Source organism: Psittacula echo (assembly GCF_963264785.1).
Source record: "Psittacula echo genome assembly, chromosome: 7".
In the NCBI taxonomy this organism is placed as follows: domain Eukaryota; kingdom Metazoa; phylum Chordata; class Aves; order Psittaciformes; family Psittacidae; genus Psittacula; species Psittacula echo.
In genome coordinates this window covers 1212192-1229594 of record NC_137740.1, presented here as the reverse complement: position 1 = coordinate 1229594, position 17403 = coordinate 1212192, and the positions used below count along the sequence as shown (strand labels likewise).

Here is a 17403-nt window from a genome sequence, read left to right as displayed (position 1 = left end):
GAGAAATCAATAACGGGTCCAAAATACAACTGGCAATGAAATACTAACACATTAATTAATTGAAACACCCCCCTTTCTTAACTATTTTCATTTATGATCTGTGGTAATTAGCCAGGTTTATTCAATCTAATCTCTCCTGGGCTTTATCATCTTAGTTAAAGATTAATGATTTATTCTGAAATGGAGAGCTTTCAACCTAGGTAAACCAGAGACTGTTTCAGTGCAATGGTAAAGGGAAAAACATAGCTGATAATAAATCTTCTGGATGGAAACTGCAAGTGGGTTGGGTAGAGACAGGACCTTAATTTATTCTATGTCTTTCACTCCCCATTAGTATTTTGCAATTACATTTTGAGCTCTTGTACAGGTTTGAGTTATTACACTGTAAGTGCTTAGTAATGGTTTGTTTTATTTGAATGGTTTGCTCTGTTACAGGATGGAATTTAACAGCTCAGTGTCTTTGAGACGTTATAAAGATACATCATCACCAGCTTGAAGTTGGAGACCTGACATGGCCAGGCAGTTTTCACTGCCCTACACCTATGGTACTTTGGGTTTACCTGATTTACTTTTTAAGTAAATAATCTCATATTTTGAGGCCTGTAGAAAGCCACATTACTGACACCTTTTACTGTCACTCTTGCAAAAGAAGCCTGATGAAAGGCTTTTCTGTGCAGCACCAGCCTGAGCACCACACGTGATCTTAGCTGGCACAAAGAAAATAATAGGATAAATTTAAATTTTACTTCAAATTCTAGTGGAATCTGATTTTCTTATAAAAAATGAGAGAAAGATGCTAAAATAGCCCATTGTTTTAATCTGGAGACCGTGAAAGGGTTTTTATTTATGTGATTTTGAAGAAGCTCCAAAATGAATCATCATGGCTTATGTAGGATCAACTGTTTTATAGTGTGAAAAAAAATGCTTTAAATTTAGTTTAATGGGGGTGTGTGTGAACCACTAACAAGCAAAAATTTATTTCCACTATAACCTTTCAAATCATGTTTAAAATAAAGGTCCCGCATTTGATATTCTTGCCAGTAAGGGGATGCAATTTCTCTCCTCACTGTCACAACTAGAACTGGAACTAGCAGGTCTTTTCCAACCGTAACTGTTCTATGATCACAACAATTTCACATCTGTAACGTGTTGGTCTATGCTCAAGGCTTTACCTTTCTCAGGAATGCCTGACGACTGAGGAAAGGAATATATCAGGAATCTATGCCCCTCATATTGCAGTGTGCTCTTTGAGTATCATAGGAATATACCCACTGGTTCAAGGTCCCATCACCAGTGCATAGTTGCACAATTACAAGCACTGAACTGTCAAAAAATGAAGAAGTAAAGTGTGAGGAATGTCAAGGAATGAAAAGATGTGAATAAATGGATAATGAAACCTTTCAGATCTGGAAAATAAATTGGAATGCTGGAATCTTTACAGGTTTCAGAATGACCCTCAGCACTCTCAGCCTTCTATGGTCCCATGCAAGGTGTGGCTGAAGAAACCCCATAAAGCAAGTCTGAGAGGCAAATGTAAAACAAGCCATGCAAAGGGCCACCTACCTGAGGTCAGCAAAAGGAATGAATTCATTAATTGCAAAGAAAACATGGCTATGGGTGGTTTGTTTGGAGATGAGGAGGGTTACATGTGGAGAGAAGCCAAGAAAAGGCAAAGAACTCCAAACCCAGGTAGAAATACTTTGTTATGGTGACTCCCACTTGCACCCTGGGTGCATAGGGCTGACCACAGACTCTGGATGTGGGAGAGGGGCAGAGCAACAAATGCGACACCAGAGAGTGAAAGAATGCTCTGGATTTAGAGATGCTTCCAGAAGGGGAAGGGACCAGCAGTACCCAGTCAACAACATCTGCTCTCATCCTGAAATGCCATAGGCATCAAAACAATCTGGCCACCCCACTGCCAGGAACACATTACTCACTCAATGTAAAGCCATATCAGGATGGGTTTTTTCAAAGAAGCCCTTTCAGATGCAGAAGATTTCTAAAGCACCCAGTTTCCAGCCTAGGGAGCACCCTCTGCAGTTTAGGAAACACAACAAGAACTTCCAAACCTCAGGAAGCACTTTTGCATTGTAAGGCGCATCAATGGGGCTCGTTTCATGTCAAACCGAAAACGTTTCGCTCAGCGCTGTGTATCCAGTTACACTGCTGAGTATTATCAGAAATAAAAGATAATAAAAGGCACAAGCAATGTGCAGCCTTGTTGAGGACCTGTTTATGAAACCCTCCACAATGTTTTTCCTGTAATGTTTATCGAGAAGCACTACTGAAGATACGATTTATAAAATTCCCTTCCTCTGCACTCTGGAAGCTTCTCAGCTCCCCAGTGAGTGGCTGCAGCCAGACCCACGTCAGACTGTCTGCCAAGGAGGGAAAGAAGCAGATGTTTTAACCATGGTAAGTTAAGAGGAGTTTTTTTGAAGCTTCCTGTTGTAACCTAACCTGTTCCTGTGCTGCTTTACTGCCCATTTAAACTTGGTTGTGGTTTGCCTGTCAATCCATGAATGTCAGCATCTGGCACATGCGACACATGGGACATTTACAGAACTGAAAGTAAAGTCAAGCAATCAAAACATGATTGTATAATCAGAGAATGATTTGTGTTGGAAGGGACCTTAAAGCTCCTCCAGCTCCAATCACTGCCACGGGCAGGGACCCCTTCCACTGGAGCAGCTTGCTCCAAGCCCCTGTGTCCAACCTGGCCTTGAACACTGCCAGGGATGGGGCAGCCACAGCTTCCCTGGGCACCCTGGGCCAGCGCCTCAGCACCCTCACAGGGAAGAGCTTCTGCCTAAGAGCTCATCTCAGTCTCCCCTCTGGCAGGTTCAAGCCATTCCCTCTAAAATAAACTGCATGTTTTTTAATTAAACTGAATGGAGGAAGAGGAATGGCTCCGCTAATGGAAGAGAAAGAACATTTTAGGAATCATCTGAAAGTGATCACTAAGTGCTTAATGAACCCTTCCCAGCCTGTTCCACACCAGGTTCACAGACTGGAGTCATAGAACTCAGTTCTAAAACAGACATAGAAATGTAAAAGACAAACAGCCCAGCTCTCAGGTACTGCCTGAAAACAACCTTCTGCTGATGCCAAAGGTCTGAGGTGGCTTCTGCCGAGTCACCCTTTCCCTTGGCTGTGGCATTGGGTGCTCTCTGGGCCTCAGGCAACAGAACCAGGATGATGCAAGCAGAGAAACCTACTGAGTTCCTGTCTCCTACCAACATTTTAATTACATCTAAATCACAGAAGTTACACAAAATTCAATGTTTTCATTTAGTTGTTCGAATTACAGTATTAAAAAGGATAAACAGTATTTGTTCATTAGTCCTTATTTCCAATTTTTCCAGACAACATTGCTGCTTTAATGATTTTTACAGCTCTTGAGACCGTAACAAACTGAAGAAAAAGAGACAAAGTAGTCTGCATCCTTTTGACTTGGTCTTTCATTCATATGTATAAATAGGAAGCTTATGAATAATGGAGGTCTAAAAATCTGTTAGCATTTTTGCTGTTCAGAAACATATGATTAGCATTGCTCTGACTCCCAATAACGATATTCTTGTTCTCAGAGGTCACTCTTTAGATCTGCACAACTGTCACTGTATTTCTGGGTGTAAATAAGGCAAAATATACATTAGAGATGCAATATGACGCACACCATGGCACTACCTCCTTCCTGTATGCATAGTGCTATGCTTGCAACTGCTAATAGTGTTAAACAAGTGGTTCTGCAGGTCTGTGGTCATAGGCAGGTTTGTTCATTTTCTCCTACTTCTGAATACACACAACTCCCATAAAGATACCCTGGATGCAGGGAAATCTCCCAAAAGATGCCTTCCTCACTGCAGCAAATTAAACCCTGTCCGGCAGCACTGGTTTCAGTCATCCCACACAAGGCTGGACTCACTGTTAACATAGAATCCCAGCCTGGTTTGTGTTGGAAGGGACCTTAAAGCTCCTCCAGCTCCAACCCCTGCCACGGGCAGGGACCCCTTCCACTGGAGCAGCTTGCTCCAAGCCCCTGTGTCCAACCTGGCCTTGAACACTGCCAGGGACGGGGCAGCCACAGCTTCTCTGGGCACCCTGTGCCAGCGCCTCAGCACCCTCACAGGGAAGAGCTTCTGCCTAAGAGCTCATCTCAGTCTCCCCTCTGGCAGGTTAAAGCCATTCCCCTTGGCCTGTCCCTACAGGCCCTTGTCCCAAGCCCCTCTCCAGGTTTCCTGCAGCCCCTTTAGGCACTGGAGCTGCTCTCAGGTCTCCCCTTCAGGAGCCTTCTCTTCTCCAGGCTGCCCCAGCCCAGCTCTCTCAGCCTGGCTCCAGAGCAGAGCTGCTCCAGCCCTCGCAGCAGCTCCGTGGCCTTTTCTGGAACTGTGAAAACAGGGATTTTAAATCCCAATCTATTCAGCCTTCATTGTACTCCCTGGGCCTCTTTGTGACCCTTCTGTGCTTTGGTACTGTACAGCTACTGGGATGGGAAGAGGGAGTCTCTGGCTTCAACCACCTCTTCACTTTCTAACCCTGTTTCAGTTTTACTTTCAGACCAGCATTTCACTGACATGGGGACTCCTGCAATCGGGGTTCCTGACCTAACGGCCTCCGGATGAAACCGGGATTCCCAGGTGAAAGAAAGGCTTCTGGGAATAGAGGTTGAGACCATTCTTACCATAGCAGTCTCATTCTCATTTATAGACATTCCTGCCTGATCCATCCATTACTACGTGTTTAGAGCAAACACCCCCATCTTTGCAATCCTCATATGTATATAACACATGCCTCGAAGGACTAGATGCTGCTCAACTGCTCTTATATTTGCTTTCACTGGCACAGCAATTTGTGAATAAGTTATTTAATAATTACTGTGTAATTAGAGTTCTGCCGATCCCTGATGAACTGAAATCCACAGACAATGCCTATCAAATGAATCATTACAAATCTCTATAAATTACATGGTGAAATGTGCCAATGTCATGATGAAACTCATAAAATGTCTACAATTCCTGTAAAAGGAGACTTAATTGAGGCTGGAGTTATGTCTGCACATCTGTGTGCAGAGTTTAAGGAGGAGCACATTGCAAGATTGCACTTCCAAGAGAAACAGAGCACCACATAATGCTACAAGTCAGAGGAAACAAGAGAGGAACACAACGGTGAACCATAATGCGGACTATTCCAGTTACAAATGAGTCACTGAGAAGTACAACTGCTTTTCATTTGATACAGAAGCGTGTTGGAAAACAGGTAGGAGACGAATAGTGCCTGGCTAATCTGCAGCGCAAGTCATTGTGCCAACACTCAGAGGAAGGAAATGCATTTATTGCCTGGGGAGCTATTAAAAGCTGAGATCAAGGAACAGAAGTCTGCTGCAAATAGCCTACAAGAAAATAGAATCTCCAAGCACACACATCAGCAGGCTAAAATAACAAAATGTGCTTCTAAACGGATTCACTTATCATCTCCCACAAGGGATTTGGGTCTATCAGGCTGCGAGAGCTGTTGTCAGACTCGATAGCTTCTCCCTGTTCAAGGCAGTGAAATCTGAAATACTAGATTAGCTATTGTTTCTGTGTTGGGATCCTGCCTCAGAAGATCCCACCCAAAATAATGACGCGTCCCTGCTGAGGTCAGATGGGTTTCTCTGCTCCTGCTTCCAATGCAGGATCAGCACAACTCATTAAGGGAAGTGTCACGCTGCAGCTCAGAATCTTGTTGCACAGATGAACTGCTATTAGCATATTATAAACATCATGTTAACATGCAAGAGCTGAACACAGTATTTCTGGAAATAGAAGTATCTTCTCTGTTCTTCTCAATAACCAAACCCACCTAAACCTGGCTGGGCTAGCCCTGGCCTGGCCCCAGCTCCTTGCAGTTGCTCTGCAGTGCTGAGGATGCTTACACTGACCCTTCTCACTGCTTTAATTACACATAAAACAAACTGGCTGCTTCTAACGTATTGAAAATGAAATAAATCCGCGTCTGCACAAAGAGGGATGCTGTTCTTAAACAGAAATCAATAAAAAGCACCTGAAAGACATCTAGAAGTGTGAGTCTCTGAGAAGAGGACATGAAGCAGGGTTAGACCCAGGGCACTTGTTTTCATTAATGCCAACCACACACCCCACTAGTTAAACAGGATAACAAAATCAAGCCAGCACTAAATCCCTGGGTGAAACTGGGTTTGTTCAGCTTTCACTGAGGTGTTCATTGGAACAGCAGAAAGGGAATTTTATGCAAGAGCTGTGTCTTCTTTTTTGACTTGATTTTTGTACAGAGCAGACCAGAGGCTTTCAGTTCATTTCCTGAACAGAGGACAAATCCCTGTGATAAACTCACTAAGCTTCACTGCCAAGATAATTTTGCTTATGTGCCCCTCTGCTCTGTATTGAAGACTGATGCAGAGCCAGCTGTGTAAGGGTTAGAAATCCTCCTCTGTCAGCCTGGGGTATGCATGACAAATTCATACCCACTCATTTTTGGACCAGCTTCAGCCTTAGCTATATCATTAAAACAGTTATTATGAGATGTTCAAGGCCAAGTTGGATGGGGCTTGGAGCAACCTGCTCTAGTGGAGGCGGGTTGGAACTGGGTGAATTTTAAGGTCCTTCCAACACAAACCAGTCTGTGGTTCTATCATTCTATGACTTTTAATGTGTAAGAAAAGTCCCAGGCAAAAAATTAATACCAACAGGGAATTGATGCTTTCAGTCCTGAGAACTGTATTCAAAGCAATGCAGCTTTTAGGGTATTTTTTATAGCAGCTATTGACAGAGACCATAAAGAGCTGAGCTTCCTTTCTTGCACCAACACAGACATGTTTTGAAGATGCTGGTCTGCTCAGGTCACACATCGAACTGTGGACCAATAATTTACAGAGCCCAGGAGCAGCAACTGCTGGTTGAGAGCAAATGCTGAAAGGTCAGGAGTGAGTCTTTCATTTGCAAGCAAAAACAGACTGGCCGCAAAATTCCTTTAGGAGAACTGTGGGACTGAAACAGGGTAGAAAATGAAGAGTAAGAGGTGGCTCCAGCCAGAGAGACACTGAAACCGAGACAGGATGTGACAAACAGTGCAGAGAAACTTTAATCCTTTTTTTCACATTACATCTTCATCTAGAAATCTGCATTTAGGGAAAGGATTTTGTTAGGTTGCAAAATGTCCTATTTTGCTTCAAAATGCCAATGACTTAGTCATTACAGTTCTATTTTATACCAAGCATACTTTATACAATATACTGCTTTGATATTACCAGGAAACTACTTTTTAAGCCCAATTCTAGATGAAGAACCTTGCTGAAGAACATAAAGACATGCACAGAACTTCCTTTGGCTGTAAAATCACGGTTTTAAAAACATTAAAGTCTATTGATTTAGATAAAGCATTGTTGGATGCTGATTCCAAAGTTTCTCCTGCCTGACAGGCATCTTCTCACGCTCAAAGCTCTGGGAATCTCAGCAGCAGCCTTAGCCAAGAAAAGAGGCTGGTGAGGATGTACATTTCATTGGATAGATAAATAAAAGCTGCCCATACTGGGATTGCAATAAATAACAGCTGCTATGCTGGGAATGTCTTAGTTTTCAATGTGGTTACTCCATGAGATTTGTTGCTTTCTTCCTCACATCCCAATAATTCAAATATTTGATTCTTTTTCTCCAAATAATGTTTAAACTGAATAAATGAACAGGATTTAAATGACCAAGTTCTCAGTTTGTGTTCCACCTTTGAGTAACGTTAGTAAATCTAAATCTTCCCTAGTCTGAAACTCTGGATATCTTTTTACAGGCCAATTTAGAAGTAAAGTATCTGTAACAGTACCAGAATCCTACCACACAGTGACATTTAGATCACTGTTGTAGATGCTCCATAGTAGGACATTTGAAAGCCAAGATATCAGCTTTGTTACTTGGGATAATATCTTTGGGGAAAAAAGTGCGTTTCTGAAAAATTCATCCCAAGTCTTTTTCATGGAGTATTTCTAATATTGCCAGCACTATCTAAGCATCTGACGCTAATGGGTTTTGCCTGAGGTTTGGAAAAGCCCTGAGAAAAGGAAGCTTTTATACTCCATTTGTTATTTAAAATCCAATCAAAATCTCAGCACACCAACCTGTAGGTGGAAGGATAACACCGAGTTCTCTATTTTAGATGCCTATTTAAATACCTCAGCATTTTGTGACTTACGTGGTTAAGATCAGAGGTTAATTAGTGTTTGTAGTGTGGGCTCCCTGAAAACCCTCTCGTTTTGAAAGCTCTATGTCTACTTTTAGCTTTCTTTCAGGCAAAAAACGAATTATTTTCTTCTTTCTCATTTGCTTCAGTTCACCAACTGTTCAGATGCTCAGGAGCATGCAGCAGCTCTCAGGGAAAGCTAAATACAAGCTGTGGACACCATCTCCAGCGCTATGTTTTTTTGGCAATCTCTAAATTAAGAGGACACTTGACATGATAGGAGCACACGGGCTTTCAAAGAAACTTTGCTTGCCTCCAAACAACTGCTGTTGTTAAATAACCTGGAATTTCTTTGCTAAATTATCTCAGTTCCAGCATTTTCCAGCCTGTTGGACTTCCAGTGTAAATAATGAAATCTTGGGTTTAAAATGGATTCATGACGTTCATTGATCAATGGATAATTCCTTTTCAAAGCCCCAGGAGCTTTGGTTTTAACAACTTCTTATGAAGATAACTTATACACTTAATAATAGTTTAACAAAGTGCTTTGCATTAAGTTTAGAATTTACCACTGTTTAGAGTAAGTCAAAGCTCTCTTGGGCTTGTTTTATGAGGAAATTTCCTAATACACCTTCTCTGGATGAGCCAACACTTCAATAAGCCTCTTTTCCTTTAGAAGACTGACAGTAATCACCTTCAATTTCTTGACATAAGAATTTTCTCATCCTTTCTTTCCTCTCACCCCCTTATGAACCTCCTCCTCCATTCTGCAAAGTATCTGAGGCCAAGGCATTCTACAATGCTCCAGAATTGTGCAATGTATTTATCTCATTATGTTATCGCACGTCTTGTTTCCATCCCATTTGTTAAGTGTGGTGTTCTTTGGATTTTACATTTTTCTCCAAGGTTTTCTACCCCTGGAGAGGAAGAATGAGCTCAAGAAGAGTTCCTCACCCTGATCAGGATGTGGGCAGCCGCTGTCTTCAGCAGCTAAGTTCCATGGATGACCTTGAATGCATAATCATCATAATGAACTGAGCCCCAAGACGAACGTTTAGTCATGCTTCTAGATGTGCTTCAAGCACTCTGATTTATCAGCTCAGAAAGAAGATGTGTCTAAACATTGCTAACTATTGCTGTAATTGCACAATTGGAAGATATAACAACACAAATGTAACTCAACATAATATAAAGGCAACTTCATTAAGGACCCAGAGCAAAGATCAGTGGCGCTTTGGTTTGGTTTTTCCCCCCTGAAACACAGGTGCACTCTCAGGCCTTTAAAGTTTCTCCTAAATGTCAAGCAGATACACATGTTCCTGGCTTTGCTCAGATGGGGTATTTCTACCTTGTCCAATCACAGTCTCTTATTGCCATATAACTCATAATAAACCTCTAGCTGGAAAATGGATTTAGAGAAAATTTACCCTTAGCTCTCAGTAATTGTGACCTGGAGCAGCAGTTGGCATCCATACAGAAAGATCTGAAACCCAACATCTAAAAGAATTATTACAACTTACATAAATGGAGGATGTGGCCATTTGTCTTATTTTGTATGAATAAAAGAATTGAAGGTGCTGAGTTCTGAACTTTGGATGGATTCCAGATCTGTTCCCTGTCCATTCTGAGACATGGAGGAAGAGAACAGCTCAGGACAATGACTGTCCCTGCCAGGGATAAGACTGGAAGGGTGGCCTCCAATGAAAAATCAAGTCCGCGGTAACAATTCTCTGCGCTGTGATGTCTACAGGAGACATTGGGCTTGATCCAAACCTCATTAAATCAATAAATGTCCTCTGTCTGACTGCAGCAGCCTTTGAATAGGATCCTAATCAGTGCAGGAATTTTTGTGTAATTTTGTATATGTATATAGTTATATACATTTGTTGGTATTTTATTTGGTGTAGAGCAGCCTGCCTGGCTGAGACATAACACAGAACCATGCAAATTGGAGTTGGATTTGCTTTGCAGGCCAGTATTTGAGAGATCAAATAACAAAATCTTTCTTAGGTAATTGGACAATGGCTGACACTGTGGACACAAAGGGAATTTCCCTGGAGAGTCCCTGTCTTCCTAGAAATGTCAAACTTGGTAGGCCAGGCAAAGCTATTGAGCTAAAACTGTCACATATCCAAATACATTAAAATACCATTTCTTAGTCAATAGAACTTAACAGCGACACCGAACTGCGAACAGAAGACAACCCAAGCAGTTTTCACACTCAAAGCCATGTGAATTACTGAAGATAAGGACTCCAGCAGCAGCACCAGCCTTGTCCATGGGAAACACGGGAAAACTCCAGTGGGAGTTAGTGCCAGGGAGATGCAGCCCAAACCTTGTCTGCTTCGGGAGGATTTCATTACAGGCAGGATAACAAACGCACCTCCTGAAGGAGGTTTTGGGCTGCAGCTGGGGCCATGCTCATGCACAGGGAAGCGCATCCAACTGAGTGCCAGCAGCCAGACCTGCAGCACTGCTAACCCAGCTCCCACCAGGTCCCTGCACTGAATGGCCCCTTCCCTCTAAACATGGGTGCAGAGAGGCTGAGATTAAGAAGTTCACATCCCAGCTCCTGTGTATGCTTGGGAAAAACAAAAATGCAATAAAGAGGGGAAAAAAGGCAAAGAAACTGAAGCTTGCTAAAGCTGAAGGAAGAAGTGCGTACAGAAACTGTTGCTGTTCAACTAGACTCACTTCAGGAGTACGAGTGCTGCTCAGGTATCAGACACCATGAAATCCCCACGGTAAAATAGTGATGGAAGGGTCCCTGTCCCAGCAGCTTGGCCACCCCATCACCACTGCTGTTGACAATGACAGTGCAAACACGTGTGTATCACTATGTGAAGCAACTCACTTTGGATCATCCCCTTGCTCGTTTCAGGAGAGGCTTTTATGAACTTGGATACAATTATTTTGCCATGGCACTGCTCTTCCCTCCCTCTGCCCAGATCCGATTTCTTCTTACTCCTGAGAAACCCTACTCTTTCTTCTTCCCATGGAGACTATGACAGATGGAAACTGGCTTCAGCTGCAGTAAGAAAATCATAGAATCATAGAATAGTTAGGGTTGGAAAGAACCTTAAGATCATCCAGTTCCAACCCCCCTGCCATGGGCAGGGACACCTCACACTAACCCATGCCACCCAAGGCCTCATTCAACCTGGTCTTGAACACCGCCAAGGACGAAGCACTCACAACCTCCCTGGGCAACCCATTCCAGTTTGGTTTCAATACAAGGGAAACGTTACTAACACAGGAAAGAAGCATGACTATAAAATGACTGTAAGGGTGGAGGGTCACCATGGATCAAGGGGGAGCGGGTCCAACAACTGCCGGAAGTGATGACCAGCATCATGAGTGTGCCCTTGTTCAGATGACTGAGGTGATCTTAGAAGACCTCTAAAGCCTGGTTTTCCTTTGATTTTCATAACTTGGCACAGCAGGAGGCACTGCTGGGGAACTACCATGAAAAGTGGTTGCCTGTACCCATATTTAGAAGATGTATCATAGCAAGAACAAGATACCACTCTGCAGATACCTCCAATACCTCTGGGTCTTTGATGTGCCAGTAGACATAGCCAACACTACTAGTTACACATAATTCCACTAAGAAATGTGTGTATTATTGCATGTTATGTGCAATTTACAGTGAGTTAATGTAAGTTTTTGGGAGTCTATTGTTGGGGTTTTTTCTGTATTTCAGCCATGAGACCCAATGCATTAAAAATATTAAGACACCAGTTTAATTAGGAATCTTGATGTAGGAACCAGGACACAATGCAATCAACACGTATAAATTGAGGGCACGGTCTGGTGCTTCCTGGCATGTAGAAATGTTTGAGACAAGATTATAAGCATGTTGCACTAACCATAAGTTCACAGTTGGATGCTTATTCAATAAAGTAGCTCTGTTTAGCTGCAGCAATTAAATTAGTACAGAAAATGCTAGTACATCTCGCACACACCTTGCTCCGCTCCTTCTCCTTCCAAATGTCGCTACTGACCTTTTCTGCAGCTCTTCACAATTTTTTATGGTTTTGAATAATTACTGACAACATATCTAAGTTTCAACCTGAACATCAGTAACACCTATGGATTGTATAACCAGTGTTTAATGAAAGTTATTTCTTTGGCAGCCATTGGTAATGGACATGAATGCTTCCTCTGTATTAACAGTTTTTCTTAAGAAAGGCAACAGTTACCAGACAAGTAGCTTATATAATTCCTAAAAATACCAGAGAATGTATAAGAGGTGCTCTTTAGGATATAATAGTACCTTTACCCAAGAATACACACACATATATCTGCTGGGGAATCATAGAACCACAGCCTGGTTTGGGTTGGAAGGGACCTTAAAGCTCACCCAGCTCCAACCCCTGCCACGGGCAGGGACCCCTTCCATTGGAGCAGCTTGCTCCAAGCCCCTGTGTCCAGCCTGGCCTTGAACACTGCCAGGGATGGGGCAGCCACAGCTTCTCTGGGCACCCTGGGCCAGCGCCTCAGCACCCTCACAGGGAAGAGCTTCTGCCTAAGAGCTCATCTCAGTCTCCCCTCTGGCAGGTTAAAGCCATTCCCCTTGGCCTGTCCCTGCAGTCTCTTGTAATAATTTAGGCCGAAATGCTCTTGGACTGTATTGCACCAATACAATACAATGTTGATTGCACCAATGCAATCAACAGTTTAAAATACACTCTGAAGTAAGACATCAACGTCTAGTTTTTAACATTTGTCAAGTAACATGATGATCAAATTATACTTAACCTTACATTTGACTGTGAAATTTTACAGGCAACCATTAACTGCTATCACTTCCCCCCCCACACACACACCTGAACCAGCACATATGTTCAGCTATTATTGCCAACAGAATAAAATGTAAGTAGCATCATGCTAGAGAAAATTCTCCCTGCAGAGTTAAGGAGTCCACATTTAATATGTTGCTACCCTGGGATTTTTTAATGTTTTAAGTAACATTTTTTCTAGGTAACATTAATGCAAACTACGAGCAAGGAAAAAACTGCCGTATGATCTTCATTCCCAACTGAAATCTAGCTCAGCACCTTCTGGAAACCTCTCCTTGTTTTGACTGCGTTAAAAAAATCACAGTATAAGACATTTCATCTTGGTCTTTCAATCAAACCCCTGAGCCAATGTTACCCCCATATTTCATTCCATGAGGTCAGGATCAGACCCAGAGTTCAGTATTTTCTATCAGACTCTTCTGCTTCACACATCCCATCCCTTTTATGATGGAGACATCTATTTTTATGATTTATAGCAAAGTACTTGGTGCTTTTATGATGTTTCCAACCTCTGCATCTCAAAGTACTTCTTAAGGGTGGCTACATAGTACCTCAACAACATAAAACTGATAAAATCGTGGCAGCAACTAGGAGACAGATTCAGCTCTGCTCTGTTTGAAATTAAACCAAACCTTCATTTTACCTTCTCTGAATTGCAAATACACCAAATAACTCTCTGCTTCTGGCATAATATTCCTCTGTTTTCAGTTCTTGCATTTCCTGTTTACAACAAATGTAATGTTTCCACTTTGCTGATGATTTCTCAAATAGTGAATAAAATGGCAGCAAAGGCTTCATGCTATTTTCTGCTTATTATGTCTCCTCTGCAGTAACTCAGCATATCCTGACAATACAGATCATTTAAGAAGCATATTCAGAAGAAAGCTGCATGGCTTGAAGGCAATAACCCCAGGACGTAAGCAACTGAGAATCTACATTTCCACCCAGGAAGAAATATCTTTATGCAGATAAAAGTGTGTAGGATATATTCTGAGTTTTGTCTTTCAGTTTTATCACTATTAGAACAGATCAGCACCAAAGTTCAGCTATGAACGTCTTCGGCTGCCACTGACAGATGGCAACTGTGAAATACTACAAATTCACAGATATAAATATCTTTCAGGCAGGACATCTGAGACCCGTTCTAACAACCTTCATGCTAAAAACCTTAACACTTTGCTTTGCCTATTACAACCGCAACCAAAAGATTTCACTCCAACTTCTCTGCAACTGGTCTGTACCAGAGACCCACAACCAACGACCTGACCCATGAGCAGGGCTCTGGCACCCTCCAGCTCAGTACAGTCCTTGAAGCTTGCTGGAAAAGTCCATAGCTTTATTTACAGTGGTTCCTGTGCTCCAACATTGCTGTTCTGAGCAGAAATATGTCACATTAATTCTGCCTCTACACCACGACGGCGGGTTGGGTTTAGTTGTGGGTTTGATAGACTCATAATTCATTGATACCACCAAAATGTGACATCACTTCCAGAACAGAAACCCTCCTGCAGCAAGGAATAAAGAACCCTCTGCAGCATTTCCTGGCACTGAGGAACTCAATGGTATTTATACACCTTGTGAAGAAACGGGGAGGAAAAACACACGCTTCTGGTTTTGGCTTTTGAATCCTTGTATGTGGAAACAAACAACCATGAACATTTGCCACATGTCCACGCTACTTACGGTTGAGAGGCAGGCTGGCATTGGTCGTCCCTAGCTTGTTGGCAGCGACACATGTATAGTTGCCAAAATGCTCTTCTGTCACATTGGTAACAGTAAGAAGTGATCTTGTGCTATAATTTTTAATAGTGATTCCTTGTTGACCATTGATCAGTCTAGAAAGCAAAAAGAAAATGTCTATAACTCATATACCACAGCAATGATTTTCTTTTATTCTTTCTCTTTTTAATCCTTTTTTCTCCTGTTTTTCTAGATATATCTGATAGCACAGTAAACTGCAAGCTGCCAACATAGTCTGTCAAGCAAAACTACCACAGCAGCAGCTAGGAAAAGCCATGGGCAACACTGAAGCTGTGGGGTGTTGAGGGGAACAGGTTCTGTCTGTGCGTCCTACAGTCGAAGTGATGACTGACGCTCATAGCTCCATCTGGCCATTGAATAGGACACAGCTCTCAGATGGAGAGCTTAGATTTTCAATTGGGCAAACCCAACTGAATATGTAAATAGCCTATTTTGGGGCAGAAAATGGTCGGTGTTTCAGAGAGTGTTTTGTCAGGCTCTGGAGATTGCTGGTGTTCCTCACACACCTCCAACTGATGGCAGATGAGGGTTAGGTAACTAGAGATTAGACTGTGTAGGATTGTGACCACAGTTTATTTTACAGGCCTCTACAGTTACAAATTAAACATGCAGTTAGGAAGGATGTGCTCAGCATCCCGAGACAGCATCCTGAATAGGAACCAGGGAATGGAGAGTGGGAAAAGCCAGACCAGGGCTCTTTTCACCCAAATTTCATAGGGACTGTGCAGTTTCAAAGCCAAGTCAGAAGCAGCAATGCTGCACTGGGGCAAAGAAAGATGAACAGCTTAAACTTTGTTTTAGATAAACCACACTTGATCAAAAATGGAGATCAGAAGAGTAACCACATTATTAAAATACAAACTCCAGCTGACTGATTACTCATAATTCCTCATATCTCCCATAAGGAGCAGAGTTCCAGATCAAGTATACAATTTCTGTTTGATATATTGAAAGATATAATCATCCATCCTGTGAATGAATGCAATCTTCTGGCATTCTGTCTAAAACCAGTTCAAGTCTATCATTAATTGCACTTCCGCACACTGTGGACTGACACTTCTTATCGCTACATGAGTGCCTCTGTGGCACTCGGTCACTATATGCTGCTCCACATGCAGAGGGTTTCTCTTGCCTGGGCAGCATGTGCTGCTTTAAAAGACTCAGGTCTGCTCTGCACAGCCCATGGTTGGGCAGAGGACATAGCATGTGCCATGGACACACGTGGTTTTGCAACAAACATGAGAAAATAGGACTGAAATGCCTGGTTTGGGGTGAATGCTGCAATTAGAACATTCGTCTTTTGTCCAAAGGTTTGTCTTTCCACCCTATGCATACGGATGTTTGATGAACCAATGACTGGGCAGCCGTGTGAGGAAAGGCTGAGAGGACTGGGCTTGTTCAGCCTGGAGAAAAGAAGGCCCAGGAGAGACCTTGTCACCATGTTCCAGTATTCCAACCCTAACTATTCTATGATTCTATGATTCTATGATTTCAGAAGGTGGCTAAAAGGAAGACGGAAACTGCCTTTTTTCCATGGGACAGCTTGTGAAGATGAGGGGTGATGGGCACAAGTCACTCCTGGGGAGATTCTGACTGGAAACAGGGGTAAATTTTTACCGATGAGAACAACCAGACACTGGAATAATCTCCCCAGGGAAGTGCTGGATTCCTCAGCATTGGACACTGTTATGATTCAGCTGGACAGGATGCTGTGCCAAGAAAGGTTGGATCAGGTGATGCTTGAGGTCCCTTCCAACCTGGCATTCTATGATTCTCCTTCTAAAACTGCCAATATCTGTCCCTCCTTTTTCTGCATCTCCTGCAGAAAGATCCAAGAACTTCCCGTTCCAAACCCCCTCTGCTCTGATGCTCCAAGCCAGCACTCCATGACAGCATAAAAAGGACATGGAGCTGTTGGAACAAGTCCAGAGGAGGACCACGAGGATGATCAGGGACTGGAGCACCTCCTGTATGGAGACAGGCTGAGAAAGTTGGGGCTGTTGAGCCTGGAAAAGAGAAGGCTGCGTGGAGATCTCAGAGCAGCCTTCCAGTATCTGAAGGGGGCCTACAAGGATGCTGGGGAGGGACTCTTCATCAGGGACTGTAGTGACAGGACAAGGGGTAACGGGTTCAAACTGAAACAGGGGAAGTTTAGATTGGATCTAAGGAAGAAATTCTTTCCTGAGAGGGTGGTGAGGCACTGGAATGGGTTGCCCAGGGAGGTTGTGAATGCTCCATCCCTGGCAGTGTTCAAGGCCAGGTTGGATGAGGCCTTGGGTGCCATGGTTTAGTGTGAGGTGTCCCTGCCTGTGGCAGGGGGGTTGGAACTGGATGATCTTAAGGTCCTTTCCAACCCTGACTATTCTGTGATTCTATGACAGCACTATCAGTGTGGTAGCTCTTGGTAGGTGAAGGCTGAGCAGGCAGGCACTGAGCACCACAGCCCAGTTACTTGCTCCAGAAACAGGGCAGATGCTTTCCTCCAGATGCCCCTTCCCCAGCTGAGCCACAGCCACTATCCCTTCCTGCTGCCTTTCAGGGTGTGAATCCCATCATCCCTTCTCCCAGGGAATCATAGGGTACAGAAGCAATAGCTTCTCTTCCACCTATGGCTTATTCCTACCATCTTTTTCCAAGCTACCTCCATCCTTTC

At 43.1% G+C, this 17403-nt stretch overlaps 1 protein-coding gene across 1 annotated transcript in view; it reads right to left on the bottom strand.

The window, feature by feature from the left end:
* Positions 1-17403, bottom strand: part of NEGR1 (neuronal growth regulator 1) — a gene marked incomplete at its 3' end in the record, with an annotated part of 269840 nt that overhangs the window by 37904 nt on the left and 214533 nt on the right. Inside the window, exon 6 of the mRNA XM_080623582.1 lies at positions 14673-14824. Coding sequence (XP_080479708.1) covers positions 14673-14824 — 152 coding nt within the window. The remainder of the gene's footprint in view (positions 1-14672; positions 14825-17403) is intronic.